Source organism: Phocoena phocoena, chromosome 14 (genome assembly GCF_963924675.1).
Source record: "Phocoena phocoena chromosome 14, mPhoPho1.1, whole genome shotgun sequence".
In the NCBI taxonomy this organism is placed as follows: domain Eukaryota; kingdom Metazoa; phylum Chordata; class Mammalia; order Artiodactyla; family Phocoenidae; genus Phocoena; species Phocoena phocoena.
In genome coordinates, this window is record NC_089232.1 from 43,917,480 (window position 1) to 43,935,217 (window position 17,738).

At 35.1% G+C, this 17,738-nt stretch overlaps 1 protein-coding gene across 1 annotated transcript in view; it reads left to right on the forward strand.

Moving 5' to 3' along the window:
- Window positions 1-897: 897 nt before the first annotated feature.
- Window positions 898-17,738, forward strand: part of PNPT1 (polyribonucleotide nucleotidyltransferase 1) — a 38,597-nt gene continuing 21,756 nt past the window's right edge. The window contains exons 1-12 of the mRNA XM_065890748.1: window positions 898-1,058; window positions 5,669-5,729; window positions 6,330-6,404; window positions 7,119-7,224; window positions 8,104-8,153; window positions 9,171-9,234; window positions 9,337-9,384; window positions 10,324-10,437; window positions 13,985-14,171; window positions 15,051-15,102; window positions 15,506-15,563; window positions 17,586-17,682. Coding sequence (XP_065746820.1) covers window positions 898-1,058; window positions 5,669-5,729; window positions 6,330-6,404; window positions 7,119-7,224; window positions 8,104-8,153; window positions 9,171-9,234; window positions 9,337-9,384; window positions 10,324-10,437; window positions 13,985-14,171; window positions 15,051-15,102; window positions 15,506-15,563; window positions 17,586-17,682 — 1,073 coding nt within the window. The remainder of the gene's footprint in view (window positions 1,059-5,668; window positions 5,730-6,329; window positions 6,405-7,118; window positions 7,225-8,103; window positions 8,154-9,170; window positions 9,235-9,336; window positions 9,385-10,323; window positions 10,438-13,984; window positions 14,172-15,050; window positions 15,103-15,505; window positions 15,564-17,585; window positions 17,683-17,738) is intronic.

Here is a 17,738-nt window from a genome sequence, read left to right on the forward strand (position 1 = left end):
GGAATGTGCATTGGATTTTGTTTGTATTTCTTTGGGGGGGATGGGATTATGACCTTAAAAGAGTAATATGACCCTCATAGTAGAAAAATGATCATTGGTTCATTCCAGGAACCACGTAAAGATTTTCCAACAGGCAGATTAAGAGGGGTGGGAGAAATTTATCCACCCCCTAGAAATGGATCAAATTCAAATTCCAAAAACCTTTTTCATTTTCCAAAACATTTTTTTTTAAATAGTAGCAAGCACTTTGCATTTAAGAGTTGGTTTAGAAAGTATTAACACTTCACCAAAACAGGCAGAGGAATAAACTGCTAAATATTATCAGTGGAAAGTAAGATGAATCCAAAATGATCATAAAGATATACAAAATGACGATATAGGTCAACAAGAAGTGAAATTAACTTACTAGAAATAAATTAACGCAAACCTTCGCAGTAATATATTTGTTGCTTGAATTTATAAAATAAAATCCAGGGCAAAGGAGGGGAGAGAGAAAGATCTCTTTCCATGGCCCACTGCGCTAATTCTCAGCTCCCATAAGCCAAATAATAATGTGTTTTCTGATTACTTCTATTACTACTATACTTACTCTACTTATTAAACACTTACATTATTCTAGGACTTTCTTTTAAACTACTATAGCAAAACAAAAAACAACCAAAAAGCCCACATTATTTTTCTAATTGTTCATTGGCTAATACGGAAAGAAGGACTGGTTAAGTCACAATCGCGTTCAGATAGGTTTGGCCCTCTCTAGGTTTCGTAGAAAGCGGCCCGGTATCCGCTTCCCCGGCGTTCCCCACTGCACCGCGGAAACGAAACTGCATTAGGCTCTGCCCACTACCTGCTGAGCAAGCCAATCAGGGCGCGGCCCGGGCTGAGCGCTTGCCGGGTGTCATGGCGGCCTGCAGACCTTGCTGCTCGTGCGTCTGGCTCCGGCCACTGGGCCATGGTCCCCTCCGTCTGCCAGGGCGGGGTTGGACACTCACCCAGCTGCAGGTGCGAGCACTATGGGGTGGCGCGGGGTCGCGAACCGTGGCCGTGGACTTAGGCAGCAGGTAAGGAACGGTGTGCGTTCTCTGTTCTTTCACAAGGCATCATGACAGGCCAGCCCGAGTACATTCACCTCCTAGAGTAAGAATCCGACGCCCCAGGTCTCTTTCCCCCTCTTTATCCCAAACCTAAACTCCAAATTTCCCTTTCCGGATTTTGAGTCTGTCTCTTGGCACCCTCCTTCTCGTGCTGTCTCAGCCTCGTGCCCTTTGCTTCTTGTTCCTCCCTTCTGCCCCACTCCGGGCTTCTTTTCCCCAGCTGCCCACCTGTTTTCCGTTCCCTTTATTTTCGGGGACTCCTGGGCTATGAAATGAAAAGATAATGCGTTGATCATTGATGCTTACGTCATCCAATCAGTTTACTGCCTAAAAAGCTTGGCCTGTATGACCCTGGGTAGAAAGGGAAGGACAAGGTCAGTTTATTGAACGCCGGTTATATGATACTCTCATGTTTAAGCCTGTAGTAAATGTATTAAAACAACAGAGGCTCAGAGAAGGTTAGGTAGCTTGCTCAGAGTCAACCAAAGCTAGTACTATGAGGCTAGGTGGATTTTGAACTTTTCAAACCGTTACTCTCTTTAGGGGTCTGTCTGCCAGAATTCATGTCGAAAATCACTTTTTAAAAACTACCGGATTCATTTTTAGAATAAATAAAACTGCTAATGCTTACTTTATATATCTACACCTTTCACATGTACTTTTAAAAAAACTTTGATCCTAGTTCATACAAAAGCCAGAAAATCTGGCTTTGAATCCAAGACTTCCTCCCTAAGTTACTGAATGATCTTTAAACAAGTTAGTTCACCACTTTCGGCCCCCCCAGCCCTCCCTCTCTGCCCCGCAAATGAAGAGACTGAATTAGATAAAGATTCAGCAAACTTTTTCTGTAAGAGGCTAGATAGGAAATATTTTAGGCTTTGTGGGCTGAATACTGTATCACATATTCATGTGTGTTTATAAACCGTCTAAAAATGTAAGAAACAGTCTTAGGTGAAAGGCTGTAAAGAAACATGCTGTAGTTTGCTGACCTCTAGGCTAGATGATCTCTAAGGTCTTTCCACCTCTGGCATTCCTTGATTTTGATTTTTTGAGGGAAAAGATATCTCTTCCATTCTTCAAGGACTGAACATTTATTCTTCTCTGAAGAAATGCCCCAGAACATTTTACTCAACAGACATTTCCTATTTGTTAGGCATGAGGGATTCAGAGCAACAAGATTAGCCTCTGCCCTCCAAATTTTTCATGAATAATCTACTTTGAATCTTTCATTTATTAGTCAACCTGGACCTCTTTTGTAACCTCTTTTTAAACCTGTGTTGTGTGTTGTAACAATGAGATTCATAAATATCATACCTGCTGGGTAAATCAATTATTTTCTTTGTCATAAGTTTGTTGTTTGCAGCAAACTTTTTTGGGTGATTACTATGTACCACATACTTTATACTTGTTATATGTATTCTTTACAGTGCCCTAGGAGGTTGTATACTACTGTGGTAAATGTATTTAATACTTACAGTAACCTTTGGGGTAACTTTAATTTTCATTTCAACAAGTTATTTTTGAGCATCTACGATATTGAGTTACAAGGCACCAGAGATTGTCTGATGAGGAAGTAAGATAAACAGAGGTTCAGTGCTGAGAAAATCAGTGTGGGAAAGGTATTAGGTATGAACAGGGTGCTGAAGGAGCACAGAGGGATGTTTATCACACCCTAAAGCTTACTGTTCAAGGTGAATCCTGAAAGGCAAGGAGAAGGTAGCAGAGAAAGTGGCAAGCGCAATTGCAGAGAAGTGAGAGAGTGCGTTGAGTAACTACAAATAACTTACTGTGGATGGAGTGAAAAGATGAAATGTGAGTTAGCAACAAAGCAAGGCCAAATCTTAAAGGTGGATGTTTTGTTTTGTTTTGTTTGCAGGGGTGGGGGTGGGGTGAGTTTTGTATCAATACTACTGAATTTTTCTTGGTGGAAGTTGGAGTAAGGTGGTTACATTCCATACCATTTTGCAAGTGTTTCTAAAAATGTTCTTTAAGCATATCTCTCTCCCTGGAGTTCTACTTCCTGTGGCAGATGGCTCCTCTTTTCCCTTCTATCTTCCTAAGCTGCCTCCTCCCACTCTTCTGCCCACCAATAGGATCTCCCTGCTCATCTTATCCTTTTTATTATTTATTTTTTTCAAAAGTATTTTTTGATTAGGTATTCACTCACATGGTTCAACATTTAAAAAGCTCAAAAATCTCCTTCCCATACAGTTCCATAGCCACCCAGTGCCACTTGCCACTGATGTGTTAGCAATCTATTATGTATTAATATTTGAAGGTATTTTGTACATTAAAATGTTTGGCAAGTAAATTGATAAGAGGTAAAATCAACCATGAAATACAAAACTAATAACAGATTTGCACCAAAAACAACTAAAAGTGCATTAACAGAAAAAATTACATAGGTCAGTTAGCACCAACTGAGATCATGAGACAAGTAGCCACAAGTAACCAGGAAAGTAACCACCTGGTTCTTTACATACTATAAATTGCACACACCTGGGGAAAAAACAGTTTAAATTAGGGCAATCACCAAGGCAGGACCATAGGACTATCTGGTGGGTGGTCTAGGATCCCTAAAGGAGACACTGGCTAGACTCAAGAGAGGGAACAAAGAAAGTAGGAGGATTTGGTATTTGACTATAAATCAAACATGGGTTTGAGAACATTGGGGGTACTGCAGAGCTGGTTTGTTTGTTTGCTTGTTTGTTTTTCTCTCACCAACTCATTCAGTCCCCATTGTAAATACAGTCATCCCTCAGTATCTGTGTGGAATTGGTTCCAGGACCCACCGTGGGTACCAAGATCCAAGAATGCTCAAGTCCCATAGTCAGGCCTCCCTATTCATAGTTCTGCATCAGATGATTCAACCAACCGAAGACTGTGTTTACTAAAAAAAAATCCATGTATAAGTGGACCCTTGCAGTTCAAACCCATGCTGTATATTAGCTTTAGAAGCTTTTAACAGTGCTTCCCTGGCTCCACTTCTCTCCTGGTTTTTGATACAATTGGGAGGGCTTATTCTTAGCCAGGGTGGGGATAGTCCACTCCTTGGCTCAGCCTTGTCAGTATCCGTACTCTCTTCCTTGATACACTCGTTTGTCAGTTGGCAGACATCTGGGTTGTTTCCATTGGGGAGCTGTTATTAATAATGCTGCTGTGAAGGTTCATGTGCAGATTTTTACATGGACATATGTTTTCATTTCTCTTGGATATATACAGGAGTAGAATTGCTGGGTCATATAGTACTTCTTTGTTAACCTTTTGTGGAATTGCCAGATTATTTCCCAAAGCAGATACACCATTTTACATTTCAATCAGCAGTGTATGAGAGTTCCAATTTCTCCACATCGTCATCAATACATAACATCCTAATAGATGTGAACAGTATCTCATTGTGGTTTTTTTTGTTTTGTTTTGTTTTGTTTTTCTCATTGTGGTTTTGATTTGCATTTCCTTAGTGGCTAATGATGGTGAGCATATTTTCATTATTTGTTGGCCATTTGTTGATCTTCCTTGAAAAGACATCTGTTCAAATCCTTTGCCAGTTTTTAAAACTGGGTTTCTTTTTATTAAGTAGTAAGAATTCTTTACATATTCTAGATACAAGTCCCTTATCAGGTATATGATTTCAAAATAATTTCTCCTATTCTGTAGGTTTTCTTTCACTTTCTTGATAATATTCTTTGAAGCATGAAAGTTTTTCATTTTGATGACGTCAGATTTATCTATTCTTTTCCTTTTGTTGGGCTTTTGATGTCATCTATAAGAAGACGTTGTCTAACCCAAATTTATGAAGACTTATTCCTGTGTTTTTTTCCTTAGAGTTTTATAGTTTTAACTTTTACATTTAAGTCAATAATCCATTTTGAGTTAATTTTTATTTATAATACGAGGAAAGGGTCCAACTGTATTAATTTTTTGCATATGGATATCCAATTGTCCCAGCACCATTGGTTGAAAAGACTGTTTCTTTCCCCCATTGACTTTATCTTGGCACCATTGTAGAAAATGAAGGTGTCTGCAGTCAATCTTGGAGTTTATATTTGGAAAGCAATGAGGGAAATTTTAAAGGATTTAAGGAGAGAAATGATCTAGTTTGTGTGGTAAAAGGCTACTTTAATCAACAAGGCAAGGGTGGTAAAACAAAAGAGACTAAGGTGGTAAATGGGAAAAACACTTAAGAAGACAGCTTCTGGGGATATATGTATACATATAAATTATTTGCTTTGCTGTACAGCAGAAACTAACACAACATTGTAAAGCAACTATACTCCACTAAAAATTATTTTTAAAAAAAAAGAAGAAGAAAGCTTTTGCACCCCAGAAATACTGTGTCATTCAGATTATCCTGTGCCTTGGTTTCTATGTTTTTCCTAAAGCAGCTCTTAAATTCCCCTGTATCTTCAATAATGATAGTGAACTCTATCCCTTTTTAGTTTGTTTTTTGCTGGTTGGGGGCCTGTGGGGCTTGGTAACCTTTAGTTCTTCTATTAGAATCTTTAATTGCTTTATACTAAGCTGGGAATTGTACTGATGACCTAAGTCCTTTTGTATTGAATTTTTATTTTAAACAGAAAATTAGAAATATCCTCTGGAAAACTGGCCAGATTTGCAGATGGCTCTGCTATAGTACAGGTAAAAAGTCCAAGTTGTTAAATTTTCATCTTAAAAATGGTTATCAAGACTGGTACTGAATATCTTTACAACATCATGTAACTTCTTAGAATTTTGGTATTGGAAATTAATTCAGACCATTTCTAGTGTCAGAACCATTCCAGACAACCAGGGAGTCAGAAGACTAGGTATATTAAATGAACTTTAAGATCTCTCCACAACTTGGGGTTCTGTTTTATTCTTGTAAACTCTGTAATGCTTTTCTAGAGAAAGTAATTTTACAGGTTTCTTCAATAGTAATACTTGGGAAATTTTTTATAGGCTAAATTTCCTAATAAGAAGTGGAAAATTGATTGGATGTGACTACGCTATCAGTGAGCCTTTTCCCTTTAGTTCTGTTGCTTTTGAAAAACTTAGTGACTATTCTAATACAGATCATGATCATGCAGAAGGGATTAAGATCGGACTACTTGTGAATAATTATTTTCATAGTCATTGTGTCATGGAATAACATTTCTTTTCCCTTCATTTAACTGAGGGAGGATTCAGTCATTCACTGCTTATATGTTAATATCTGATTTTAAAAAAATTTACCAGTGTTGTTGTTTATGTTTAACTAAGTCAGGTGACACTGCAGTGATGGTCACAGCGGTCAGTAAAACAAAACCTTCACCTTCCCAGTTCATGCCTTTGGTGGTAAGTATTTGCTGATTTTTCTGAACTGTAGCATAAATATATATATTTATAGCATAAATATAGAATTTGTAGTATTTTCGTCCAGTGTCTAGTGAGTACAAAGTGTAAACTTTGCACAATAAAGGATTTTCCTTAATTGTTTGATACTGAGTCATTAAAAGAATTTAAAATGATTGCTTCATAACCAATTCTCATATTAGTGGTAAGCATAATTTACAAGGTCCAAGTTCATTAAGTTGACAAAAACAGTGGAAGTGCACAAGTACTTTGATGTTTAATAAGCAATGAATTCATTGCTTTCATAAATTTCCCTTTAGTATGAGTCTGCAAGTATATGTTTGGTGAAGACTAAAGAGCTCATTAGTATTTTATGGCTTCTTTTATTATGAAAAGGGGAATGCAGTTATATCTAAGAGAGGTAATACAAAAAAGGCAATGTTGAACTTGACCAGGATAAGCTACTGTGGGAAGTAGGAACGCTACACAGTCATCTAAGTGGAAGGCTTTTTAAAAATCCATTTGCTGAAACATTTCTATCAGCTCTCCTTTCCCTAAGAGATACAAAACACTAAAAGTAATCAAAATGTTCTCCACTTGTAGTCTGGAATATGCTGTTGCAACCTCAGGAGAATTGTACCTATATAGAAATTCTTGGGGAATAGTTTGCTACTACAAAAAGCAGTTGAATGAACTGCATTTTCATTGCTGCTTCAGGTTGACTATAGACAGAAGGCTGCTGCAGCAGGTAGAATTCCCACAAACTATCTTAGAAGAGAGATTGGATCTTCTGATAAAGAAATTCTTACAAGTCGAGTAATAGGTAAGATATTAAGATAGAGGCATTAACCCTCTCTGATAAGCCTGTGTTAGTATCTCTTTTCTTCCATCCGTATTCTACAGTATCTCTTAAATTTTCTTTCACTACACTAACACTGCCTAAGATTATTTACTTTCTGTATCCCCTCACTCACATGTGGGCTCCATGAGAGAAAAAACTTTTTGTTTGTTTAATACTGAATCCCCTATACCTGGCATACTGCCCAGCACAAAATAGGCATTCAATAAATATTCGTTGACTAAATGAATGAATCTCTATTAATCACGTAAATTCTGTGGCCCACGCCTCTACTCTGTTGAACCTATCCTGAGTATTTTCCATTTTTATGTTCAACATGGTAATTCCTGAAAGCATTATATTCATCGACTACTGAAATATGTTTATAACCTGTCAAATCTTCGACATCCTTAAATATTGAGGATCATTTGTAGTCTATAGCTCTTCTACCCAAAATTTCTACTTTATATTTATATGCATTCATCAGACACAGAAAACCAAGGAAGGATTTTCTTTTGGTCTACTGTTGGTTAAGTCTCTTTCCTCTGCTTATATAAATAAATAACAAATAAGCAATGAATTCTGATGCCTGTGGAACCAGAATGAAAAGCTGCTCCTCAATTTTACACTTGGGTGCTCTTGCCCTGCTAGTTTTTCATCTTTAGGGCATTATGTATATTAACATTTATCTATGACCCTGTCAGTAAATTAGTCCAAGGGTTTTGTTTTTGTTATTATTGTTTTGTTTTATTGAATGGCTAGTTATATTATTTTTTAGCTTGTTTAATGAGGGAAAAGTTTTAAACTGTGAAGCAACTTCTGTCAGTAACTATTTAATGTCTTTTCTTTTTTTGCTTTTGGCAGATCGTTCAATTAGACCTCTCTTTCCGGCAGGCTACTTTTATGATACACAGGTAGGTTCTGTTTTAGGTTTATTTGTTTCCAGGTCAATCAAAAATGACTTACTGAATCTCTATTTAATACTTCCTAGGCTAAACATTATAAACAGTACAAAATAAGAATTTTTGGTTATCCTGTTACATTTTACATTAAGTTTTTTTAAAAACAATAATTTTTTAAAGCTAACATTTATTTGGTGTCAATTTGAGCTGATACCTGATTTACGAGTAGGAATTAGCCAATGTAGGAGTGTAGGAAGATGGAATGGGAAGCACAGAAGCCCGAAGGCAGGAAAGAAGTTGGTAAATCTGAAGAAAGGTTAGAGTGATTGAGGTGGGTGGGGACAGTTCAGGCTGGGCCTTGAAGGTCATATTAGTAACAGACTAGGACAGTTGACACAACTAATCTTTATTACCTATTTTTATCACTGGGTCCTCTAAACCTCTACTTTCTTATATTTTAATACTTTGTGAATATTACTTTCTTTCAAAATAATGACCCATATACTTTAATTAAGTAACTATTTTATGTATTTGAGAAAAATAAATATGCCTTGCAAATATCCCTTTGCAAGGATGTCACTGCCTCAAGAAGTTATTTTCCTAAGTACATGACATAGGCATATTATTACAGTGTAATTTATTTGTCTATGCTTAGCAAACAGAAGACAATATTTTTATGTAACATTTACTAACATAGCTAACATTTACTGAATACTTTCAACATGCTCAGTATTATAAATGCTTTACGCACAATATTTCCTATAATTTTCCTAAGAACTGTTCAGGAAGATGCTGTTATTTTTCCCTTTTAAAGATAAGGAAACTTTTTGAGGCTTAATTTAAGTAATTTGTCAATGGTCAAGCATGTAGTTAAATGATAACCAGAATTAAGGGGTTTGACTACAAAGGCCCTACTTTTAACCATATAGTGCTCCTATATTTTAGGACAAGATGTTAATCGAAATGATAATCCTCCCAAATCAAGCAGATTTTTTTTTTAAGTGCTTTGAATTTTTTCCCTTGCACCAGATCCTTTGTAATCTGTTAGCAGTAGATGGTGTTAATGAACCTGATGTCCTAGCAATTAATGGTGGTAAGTATAAAAATAAAGATTCAAATTATTACTGTTGTTTTTTTATTTAAGCGATGAAATATTTTTATTTCAGCTCCTATTTTTTTTCCTTTTTCCTTAAAGCTTCTGTAGCCCTCTCATTATCAGATATTCCTTGGAATGGACCTATTGGTAAGTTAGGTTTTGAAAATAAGAAACATTATATTTGTTTCAAGAAATAAGAGTAAGCATGCTATAGCAAGGGCATAAATTTATTGGCTCTGAATTATTATTTCTTAGGGAGTTGAATTAAATGACATTCTAAGAAGAGTCCTTTCAGCATTTTGAGATATTTTTATCTTTGCTTTGGGTTTTGTTTCTTATAGCAGTATGTTATGGTGTTAAAGATTATTTTGTTTTTAGATACTGTGACTTCTTTGTTGTCTCTTCTGTTAGAGGACTTTCTCTTATTTTGAACTGGGAAATTGTCAGAGTACATACTCTTTCAGGATAATACAAACATGTTTGTAATTTACAGCTCTTATAAGTTGTAATCATGCAATATACAAATGATTCATCAAGTAAATAATTATTGACTGTCCTAAATGCCAGATACTGAGCTAAGCACCAAAGGAACTAAGGCAGACTAGGCATCAGCAGTACAAGATGAATGAGACAGTTCTTGGTTTCAGCATAAGTGAAATAGACAAATAATTATTGATATTTATAAACAATATTATAAAAGTATAGTCAGAGTGCTAAGAAAATGATAGAGAAGGATGGGTTTAGTCTTGTGAGGTCAGGCTGTCAAGGAGAGCTCCTCAGAGTTATTGACATTTAAGCTGAACCTTAGTAGGATCAGATTGTAAGCACTTGCCTTAAAGAAAGTACATTCTAGACCAGGAGAAGAACATGAGCATAATCACAGAGATGTAGAAGAAATGGTGTACTTGAGCAACTGAGTAAGGCCAGAGGTAGGGTGAGGTAGTATAATCTGTGGGCCTTAAATACCATGATAGAAATATGGATTTTACTGTGGTCACAATTGAAGATAGGGATTGAAGCTGTCACTAGGATGTCTTGAAAACTGAGTTTTTATTAAACAGTTGCCAATATTTTAATATGTTTTAGGGGCAGTACGAATAGGAATGATTGATGGAGAATGTGTTGTTAACCCAACACGAAAAGAAATGTCTTCCAGTACTTTAAATTTAGTGGTTACTGGAGCACCTAAAAGTCAGATTGGTAAGTAGTTTAAGTGGTAGATTTATTCTGGATTTTACTTAAAAGTTCTGGCTTCTTAAATATGCATTTAAACTTTTTTTGTATGTGTGCTTTGTTAATTAGCCATAAAGATTTTTGTTTTATTGCTGCCCTATTTTGGTAGCGCTCTTGCTTCATATCAGATAATACCTAAAATTATAGACTGTTATACCACTCTAATTGAAATATACAAAAGTCATTATCAAGGTAATTCTAGTAATTATTTTTAGACAGATAAGCTAGTCTAAAATTTGAAGTTCCAACTATGGTAGTAAATTAATTGTTTCATTCATTTAAATATGTTAATTTGGCTAATGCAGTCATTCTAAGTCTGTTTATTGTCCTCTGAGAAAGAGGTATCATATTTCCAGTAGGTGGAAAACTAGTAATAAAGTAGAAGAAATGCTCTGACCGTGGGCCACCTTCACTCCTTCTAACTAAAATGTCATAATTGCATGAATGAAAATCAGGGGCTGGTTCTGTTGAAGAAGAATGGGCTTTAACAGTCCAAATGACCTTGGTTTGAAACCCAGCATCTGCCACAGTTAACCATGGACAAATTAATTAAGGTCTCTTAGCAGTTTATTCTGCTATGTGACATGTGATGTCTGGAACTTTTTGACAATGGATCTTCTGTGGGAACATTTTGATGAAATGTAAACTATTAAACTTTTAGTTCTTTTTCTGTACAATTAATGTGTGAAACACCTCATTTCCAGCTTCTTCTTTTGGAGTGTTAGTAATAAGTTAGAATTAGGTATTATCAATATATATGATAGACAAAACACATGAAACAGGAGTTGTGTATTGTCTACATGTTAGTTAGGGATTGTGTGGTTAAACTAAATAACAAGGCTTAAACAAGATAGGAACTTATTTTTCTCCCAAGTAACAAAAATTCAGAGGTAATAAGTCCAGGACAGTTACAGCAGCTCCATAATGTCTTAAGAAATCTAGATTCTTTTTAGCTTTCTACTCTGCTATCCTCAGGGTGTGGCCCACATCTTCATACTTATGAACAGGCTACCAGAGCTCTGGCCAACTTTTCTAACTTACAGGCAGGAGGAAGAAAAAAGAAAAAGGGGAATAGAAAAAGGAGTGTGCCCTGTGAGTAAGTCAGCCTCCCTTTTAAAGAACTTTCCCAGAAGTCCCCACATAGCAGTTTCCACTTACATCTTATTGGACAGAAGTGTGACACATCTGCATCCATGACTACAAGGGAGGCAAGGAAATGGTTTTTGGATTCTACCTTGAGAAGGTGGGGAACTATTGAAATATAGAGAGGATTCCAAAGATATGGGGAGGCTCTGAATAACGAATGACCCCTACATCATATTTGAGCATCTCAAAAAGGGCCTTGAGCAGAGTATTGGTTTACTATTTGAAGTTCACTTGGTCTCCATCTGAAATTTTTTTTACTGAAAGTTACAATGTTCATTTAATTCCAATTAGTAAATCGATTTGGCTTCTTTATAGGGCCTTTATGATTAGAATTAAGGTTTGTAAAGTACCCAGCATAGTACCTAGTACCTAGTAAGCAAACAGTCAATACCTGCTATTACCATTAAGACACAAAATAAACTTGCTTCTAAATGGTCATATAGCTTCTATCTGCCTTAGAATTTGAACCCCTCTAATTTTAAATAGATATTGGAGGAATGAACTAAGGATCTTTACTGTATCTGTGGCATGCCACAGAAACCTGATAGACAGCCTTCCAGCTGGCTGTTCTCAACCGTTCCTCTCTAGATGGAAGAATGAAACCAGAAACTGCTTAAACCATCACAGGGTAGTCTTGAGTAATTATAAGGAGGCTGAACGTGATTCAGAACCAACCTGTAAGGAGACTGGTTTCAGAAGTTACCAGCATCCATTTTATGACTTCCGCATCACTATTTTCAGCCAGTACTCTGTACTTTTGTCAAGGTATACCAAATACACATTTGACCCCATGTTCATGTGTTAAAGTTAATATTGGGTCCAAGTCAAATATCATCATCATGGAATTTATGGGATACAAAAATACAAAAAAATAATTGCTACCATTTCATTATTAAAATATTTAGGGCTTCCCTGGTGGCACAGTGGTTGAGAGTCCGCCTGCCGATGCAGGGGACATGGGTTTGAGACCTGGTCCTGGAAGTTCCCACATGCCACAGAGCAGCTAAGCCCATGCGCCACAATTACTGAGCCTGTGCTCTAGACCTCGCTAGCCACAACTACTGAAGCCCGCATGCCTAGAGCCCATGCTCCGCAACAAGAGAAGCCACAACGAAGAGTAGCCCCCTCTCGCTGCAACTAGAGAAAAACCCATGCACAGCAAGGAAGACCCAATGCAGCCAAAAAATAAAACAATAAGAAAAAAGAAAAATGAATTGCTTTGAAATTTAATTGGTGAAAACAAAGGCTGAGTAATATTAATTATGATGTGTCTTTCTTTGGGTCATCCTATGTAGGGTTTATTCAGCTTCTTGAATATGCAGGTTTATGTCTCCGCCAAATTTGGGGAGTTTCAGCTATTTTTTTTTCCCAGTACTTTTCAGCCCTGCCATCTTTCTCCTCTCTTTCCAGGACACCAATGACACAAGTGTTATATCTTTTGTTACACTTTCACAGGTCTGCTTCAATTGACTGATGGAATTCCAACATATGAAGCATATAAGTAGATTTTTTTTCATTCTCCATTATGCCTAGAAGCCTTAGAAGTGACTTTTTAGGCAATAATAAATCTTAATGACAACATTATGTGGTTAAACATATTAGTTATGATGGCGACTATGTATTACATGATCTTTGACTTTGGACAAGTTGAGGAATGCCAGAAGTGGCACACAAGTTGGCAGGAGTCTATTCAGCCTTGTAGAAACCAAAACCAAAGCTGAATAGTAGATTTTAGCTAGGTACCATGCTAGAAGCCTTACTTTGGAGATTCCCTGCTTTACACAGGAGTTTTACTGTTACAGAACTATAAAAACAACCTTTTTATGGTAGTAGCTAGGGTTCTCTAGTTGGCTTACTTGAAACAGTATCACTACAAAGATTTCCCTACCTGTGCAAGAATTAGACAATGTGACAATGACCAAATTAAGTGGGAAGTCACATCAAATATTGTTAAACAGGAAACATTTATTGGCCACCTATTGTGCTGATATTATAAAATTTCATTTAAAATACATTTTAAAAAAAGATGCAATTGTACACATTTAAAAGATGGAATTTTATGGTATTTGAATTACATCTTATAAAGCTGTTATAAAAAAATTGTGTGCGTAGTTTATTTTCCATTTCATTTTTTATGAGAAATCTCTCATTAAATTTATGAAGAATATAAACCTAACTTCAAATATCAAGGTTTCTTTATTCATTTACTACTGTTTATATTTTGGAATTATGTTGATTCTGAGGAAAGAAATCAAAAAGGATTAATAAAATTCATCTGTAGTATTTATGTCATGTCATGGTATTTGAAAATGCTATATTGGTAAAAGTTTCAATGGTAGTCCTTTTTGTTCTTTCTTTTTTTTTTTAGTCATGTTGGAAGCCTCTGCAGAGAATATTTTACAGCAGGACTTTTGCCATGCTATCAAAGTGGGAGTAAAATATACACAACAAATAATTCAGGGCATCCAGCAGTTGGTAAAAGAAATTGGTGTTACCAAGAGGACACCTCAGAAGTTATTCGTTCCTTTGCCAGAGATTGTGAAGCACGCTCATAAGTAAGAACATCTGTACAAAAGAAAATATGAAAGTGTCACCAGATTTAATTTCCTCTCAGAAAAAACTTCTCACGGAAGCATTGTCCATGCATTACTTCTTAAATAGCACCCTTCTATTTTAAGAGTCATTGCCATAAACACCAGTCTAATGCTTTAAAAAGGATAAACCCACATCCCTCTTGAAGGGCCTAAGTTTGACTCTCAAAGGAAAGGGGAGAGTGAGTTTACTGGTGAAGATTCAGATCATCCTCATATCTCTCTGTGTCAAGGAAAAAGAGTATATAAAGCATAAGATATTTGAATATCTAAGGAAACTACTGAGGTTCTTGAAAAGAAATACAATCACCACTATATGCCCAGTCCTTATAATAGTGCCTGCACATAAGCACTCAGTAAATTATGAATGAATGACCAGAAAATTATTTCACTTTACTTGAAATAAATTGAAAAAGTTAATATTTCCATTAGTATGAGTCTCACAGCCATTACTCAGAGATTAAAGAGTTATATACACTGTCCCCAACAAAAGCGTTGCCTGCAATAACAGCCAAAGCACGTAGAACAGGAAAAAACAACTGGTCATATGAGAGAGACTGAGCAGAGAGAAAGAGAAAAATCTAAGGTGAAATTAATTGAACAATGAAGAAGGGGGGGCATGTGTGTGATTCCCTTAAGATGTGAGGAGAAAGAAATTTGTGTTTTGTATCATATTATAAATAGTAAACAGATTAGCAGTGTTATAGAGCAATAAATACATATTTTTAATTCTTTATGAAATGTTAAATATTTTAGCTTATTATTAAATATTTCAGTTTTGTTTATAATAGACACTGCCTAGTGTTTCCAAATATGCTGACATTTATTTTGTGCTTAAAATAGACTCGCCATGGAAAAACTCTACGCAGTTTTTACAGATCATGAACATGATAAAGTAGGTATACCTGAATGATAAAGTAGGTATACCTGAATTTTGTTTATATAATTGTTCTGGGAATTCTTTTTTGTCATAGCTTACACAGTTTTGTTTATGAATATTTGTCCTATTTTTATGAAAAATCTCTATAAACAGAAAGCTAAATAAAAGCCTAGCTGTTTGCTTCTCCATTCTCCTTTTGTTGGGAAGGAAGTTTTAGGGAAAACTTTTAGGGAAGTGTGGAAATATATTTAAATGAATTAAACAGGTAATATTCCCTACAAATCAATAACCAGTTTCAATATTTTAAAGAATGTTACCATGAGAGAGAAATCTGATTACTATTACAATGTGTTAATTGTATAATAATTTAAAAAATAGAAATGTTAAATATAATAACTGAACGTCAACTTTCTTTTAGATTTCCAGAGATGAAGCTGTTAACAAGATTAGATTAGATACAGAGGAACAACTAAAAGGTAATTTTTTTTTTTTTTTAGTTTAAAAAATATTTAAAGGAAATAATAGATTTTAAAGTTTCAGTTGTGAGACCTTGAACAAATTGGTTATTCTCATTACTCCTTAGTTTTATCTTTGGTAAACTTAAAATAATGATACATCCCAAGGTTACTGTTAAATTGACCTCTATAAATGGGTAAGAACTGCACCTGACATAGAGTGGGCACCAATAAATGCTGAATGTGAGGTATTCCTGACCTTTTCTGGATCAAACTCTCATACTCCAAAATGGGTATCGTTGTATCCTGTCATGAAAATCTAAAAGATATTCTTTAAAATTCTTGTTCTTAATTTGTAAAACTGCAATACTAATAATACATGGTTTGTGGGGATTGAATGAATAAGTCATTTACATCTGCGCCTGGCACATAGCAAGTGTTCAGTAAGTGTTAACTGATGTTGTTATTATTAACGTGGAATTGTAAAATTTAGATTTTAGAGAATCTTGCTCTCTAAAAATTATTAAACAAAGGATTTGATTGTTTTAATATCAATCACAAACTGAATGTGTACCAGGCATGACATATAGTTCTCGTTAATTTTTCTGCTAACAGACAAATATTCTCTCACCTGAGTATCTCATTTTAAGACAAAAATTCTGCTGCTAGCCTTGATATTAAGGCCATTACCTATAATTGCCATTGAAAAAGTTTGGTCTTTTCTCACTATATTTCATCCTATTAAGAATTAGAAGTTGTTGGACTGAATGAATAAGCATTTTCAGAACTTTAATGGAAAACTGATGAATTCATAAAAGTGCTAACAAAAGATCAAGATGAAAAAAAAATTACATGGGACTGAGTGAACTGATGACGATGATTATAATTTTTGTGACTTTGTTTGAATTAAAAAAAAAAACTTTGAAAAAAAAACTTTGAAGCATTTAGTACAAAATACAGGTTAATTTCTTTATAACTTTGACCTGGGAAATAATTTCTTAAACAATTTACAATAAAAGAGCTAATCATAAAAAAAAAAAAGAGAGGAGCTGTATAACACCTGTTGCCTTATTTAAAAAGAAAAGTGATTTTGTGTTTGTCTTAATACATAATAGAATACCTTCATGACCCTCTGGGTTCATAGAATATTTTAAATGTTTTGTTACTAATTATTTTCGTCTCCAAGTACAACTCAGTTAAAGCATAAAAATTCATATTAAAATATAATATTTAAAATTATTCTTGCCTGATGAAGACACAATTCTTAATATATCTCTCTGTGGCCACTTCTTGTGTTCTGGTTACTTTAAAGTTATATTTAATAAACCAATTGCTTAAGAGAACAGTGCTTAAAACTTGGCATAAATCAATTGGTAAGATAAAGTAGCTGAACATTTAAAAGCACAAGCCTAGGCCGACAAATCTGTATTCAGGTTACAGCTGTCAGTTACTACCTGAGTGATCTCAGGCAATTTACTCCTCCTCTTTAGGCCTGTTTTTTTCTTCTGTAGAATGGGGATAATAGTAATAGAATTTACTTCATAAATTCCTATAAAGATTAAAGGCATTTAAAAAAACATGTAAATTACCTGGGTTATGAAAGAACTTGATAAATGTTAACTAAAAACTAGTCGGTAGGGATTTGTAAAATATAAAAAAAAATTATTCCTCTATTTGTGGACCAAGATAAAAAGATCCTAAGGCAAAACAGTTAAGGAGGCTACTCTTAGAAATATCACTTAAACCTTCTCATGATATGGTGGGCTAGATTTGTCAGATAACAATGTAATAGAAAGCTGATTTCAAAGCACTATTGTTCTGGTAGAAAGCAAACTAAGTTCCCATTAACAGTGCATTTGAGGTATAATACTTGTGTCTCTCCTACTTAAAAACACTTAATTTATCTACTTTGAGGACTAAATGTTCACAGTCAACTCCCTTGGCTTACTTCCATAGTTAATTTATTTGATACTGTGAACTTAAGAGAAATCTTATCTTCCAGAAAGTGAAAATCTTTGTTTTGGTTTGTCTTTTCTTCTATAGAAAAATTTCCAGAAGTTGATTCCTATGAAATAATAGAATCCTTCAATGTTGCTGCAAAGGATGTTTTTAGAAGTATTATTTTGAATGAATACAAAAGGTACATATATCCTTTTTTGATGGAATTGAAGGCAGGTTTCCTCAAAAGTGGCAACC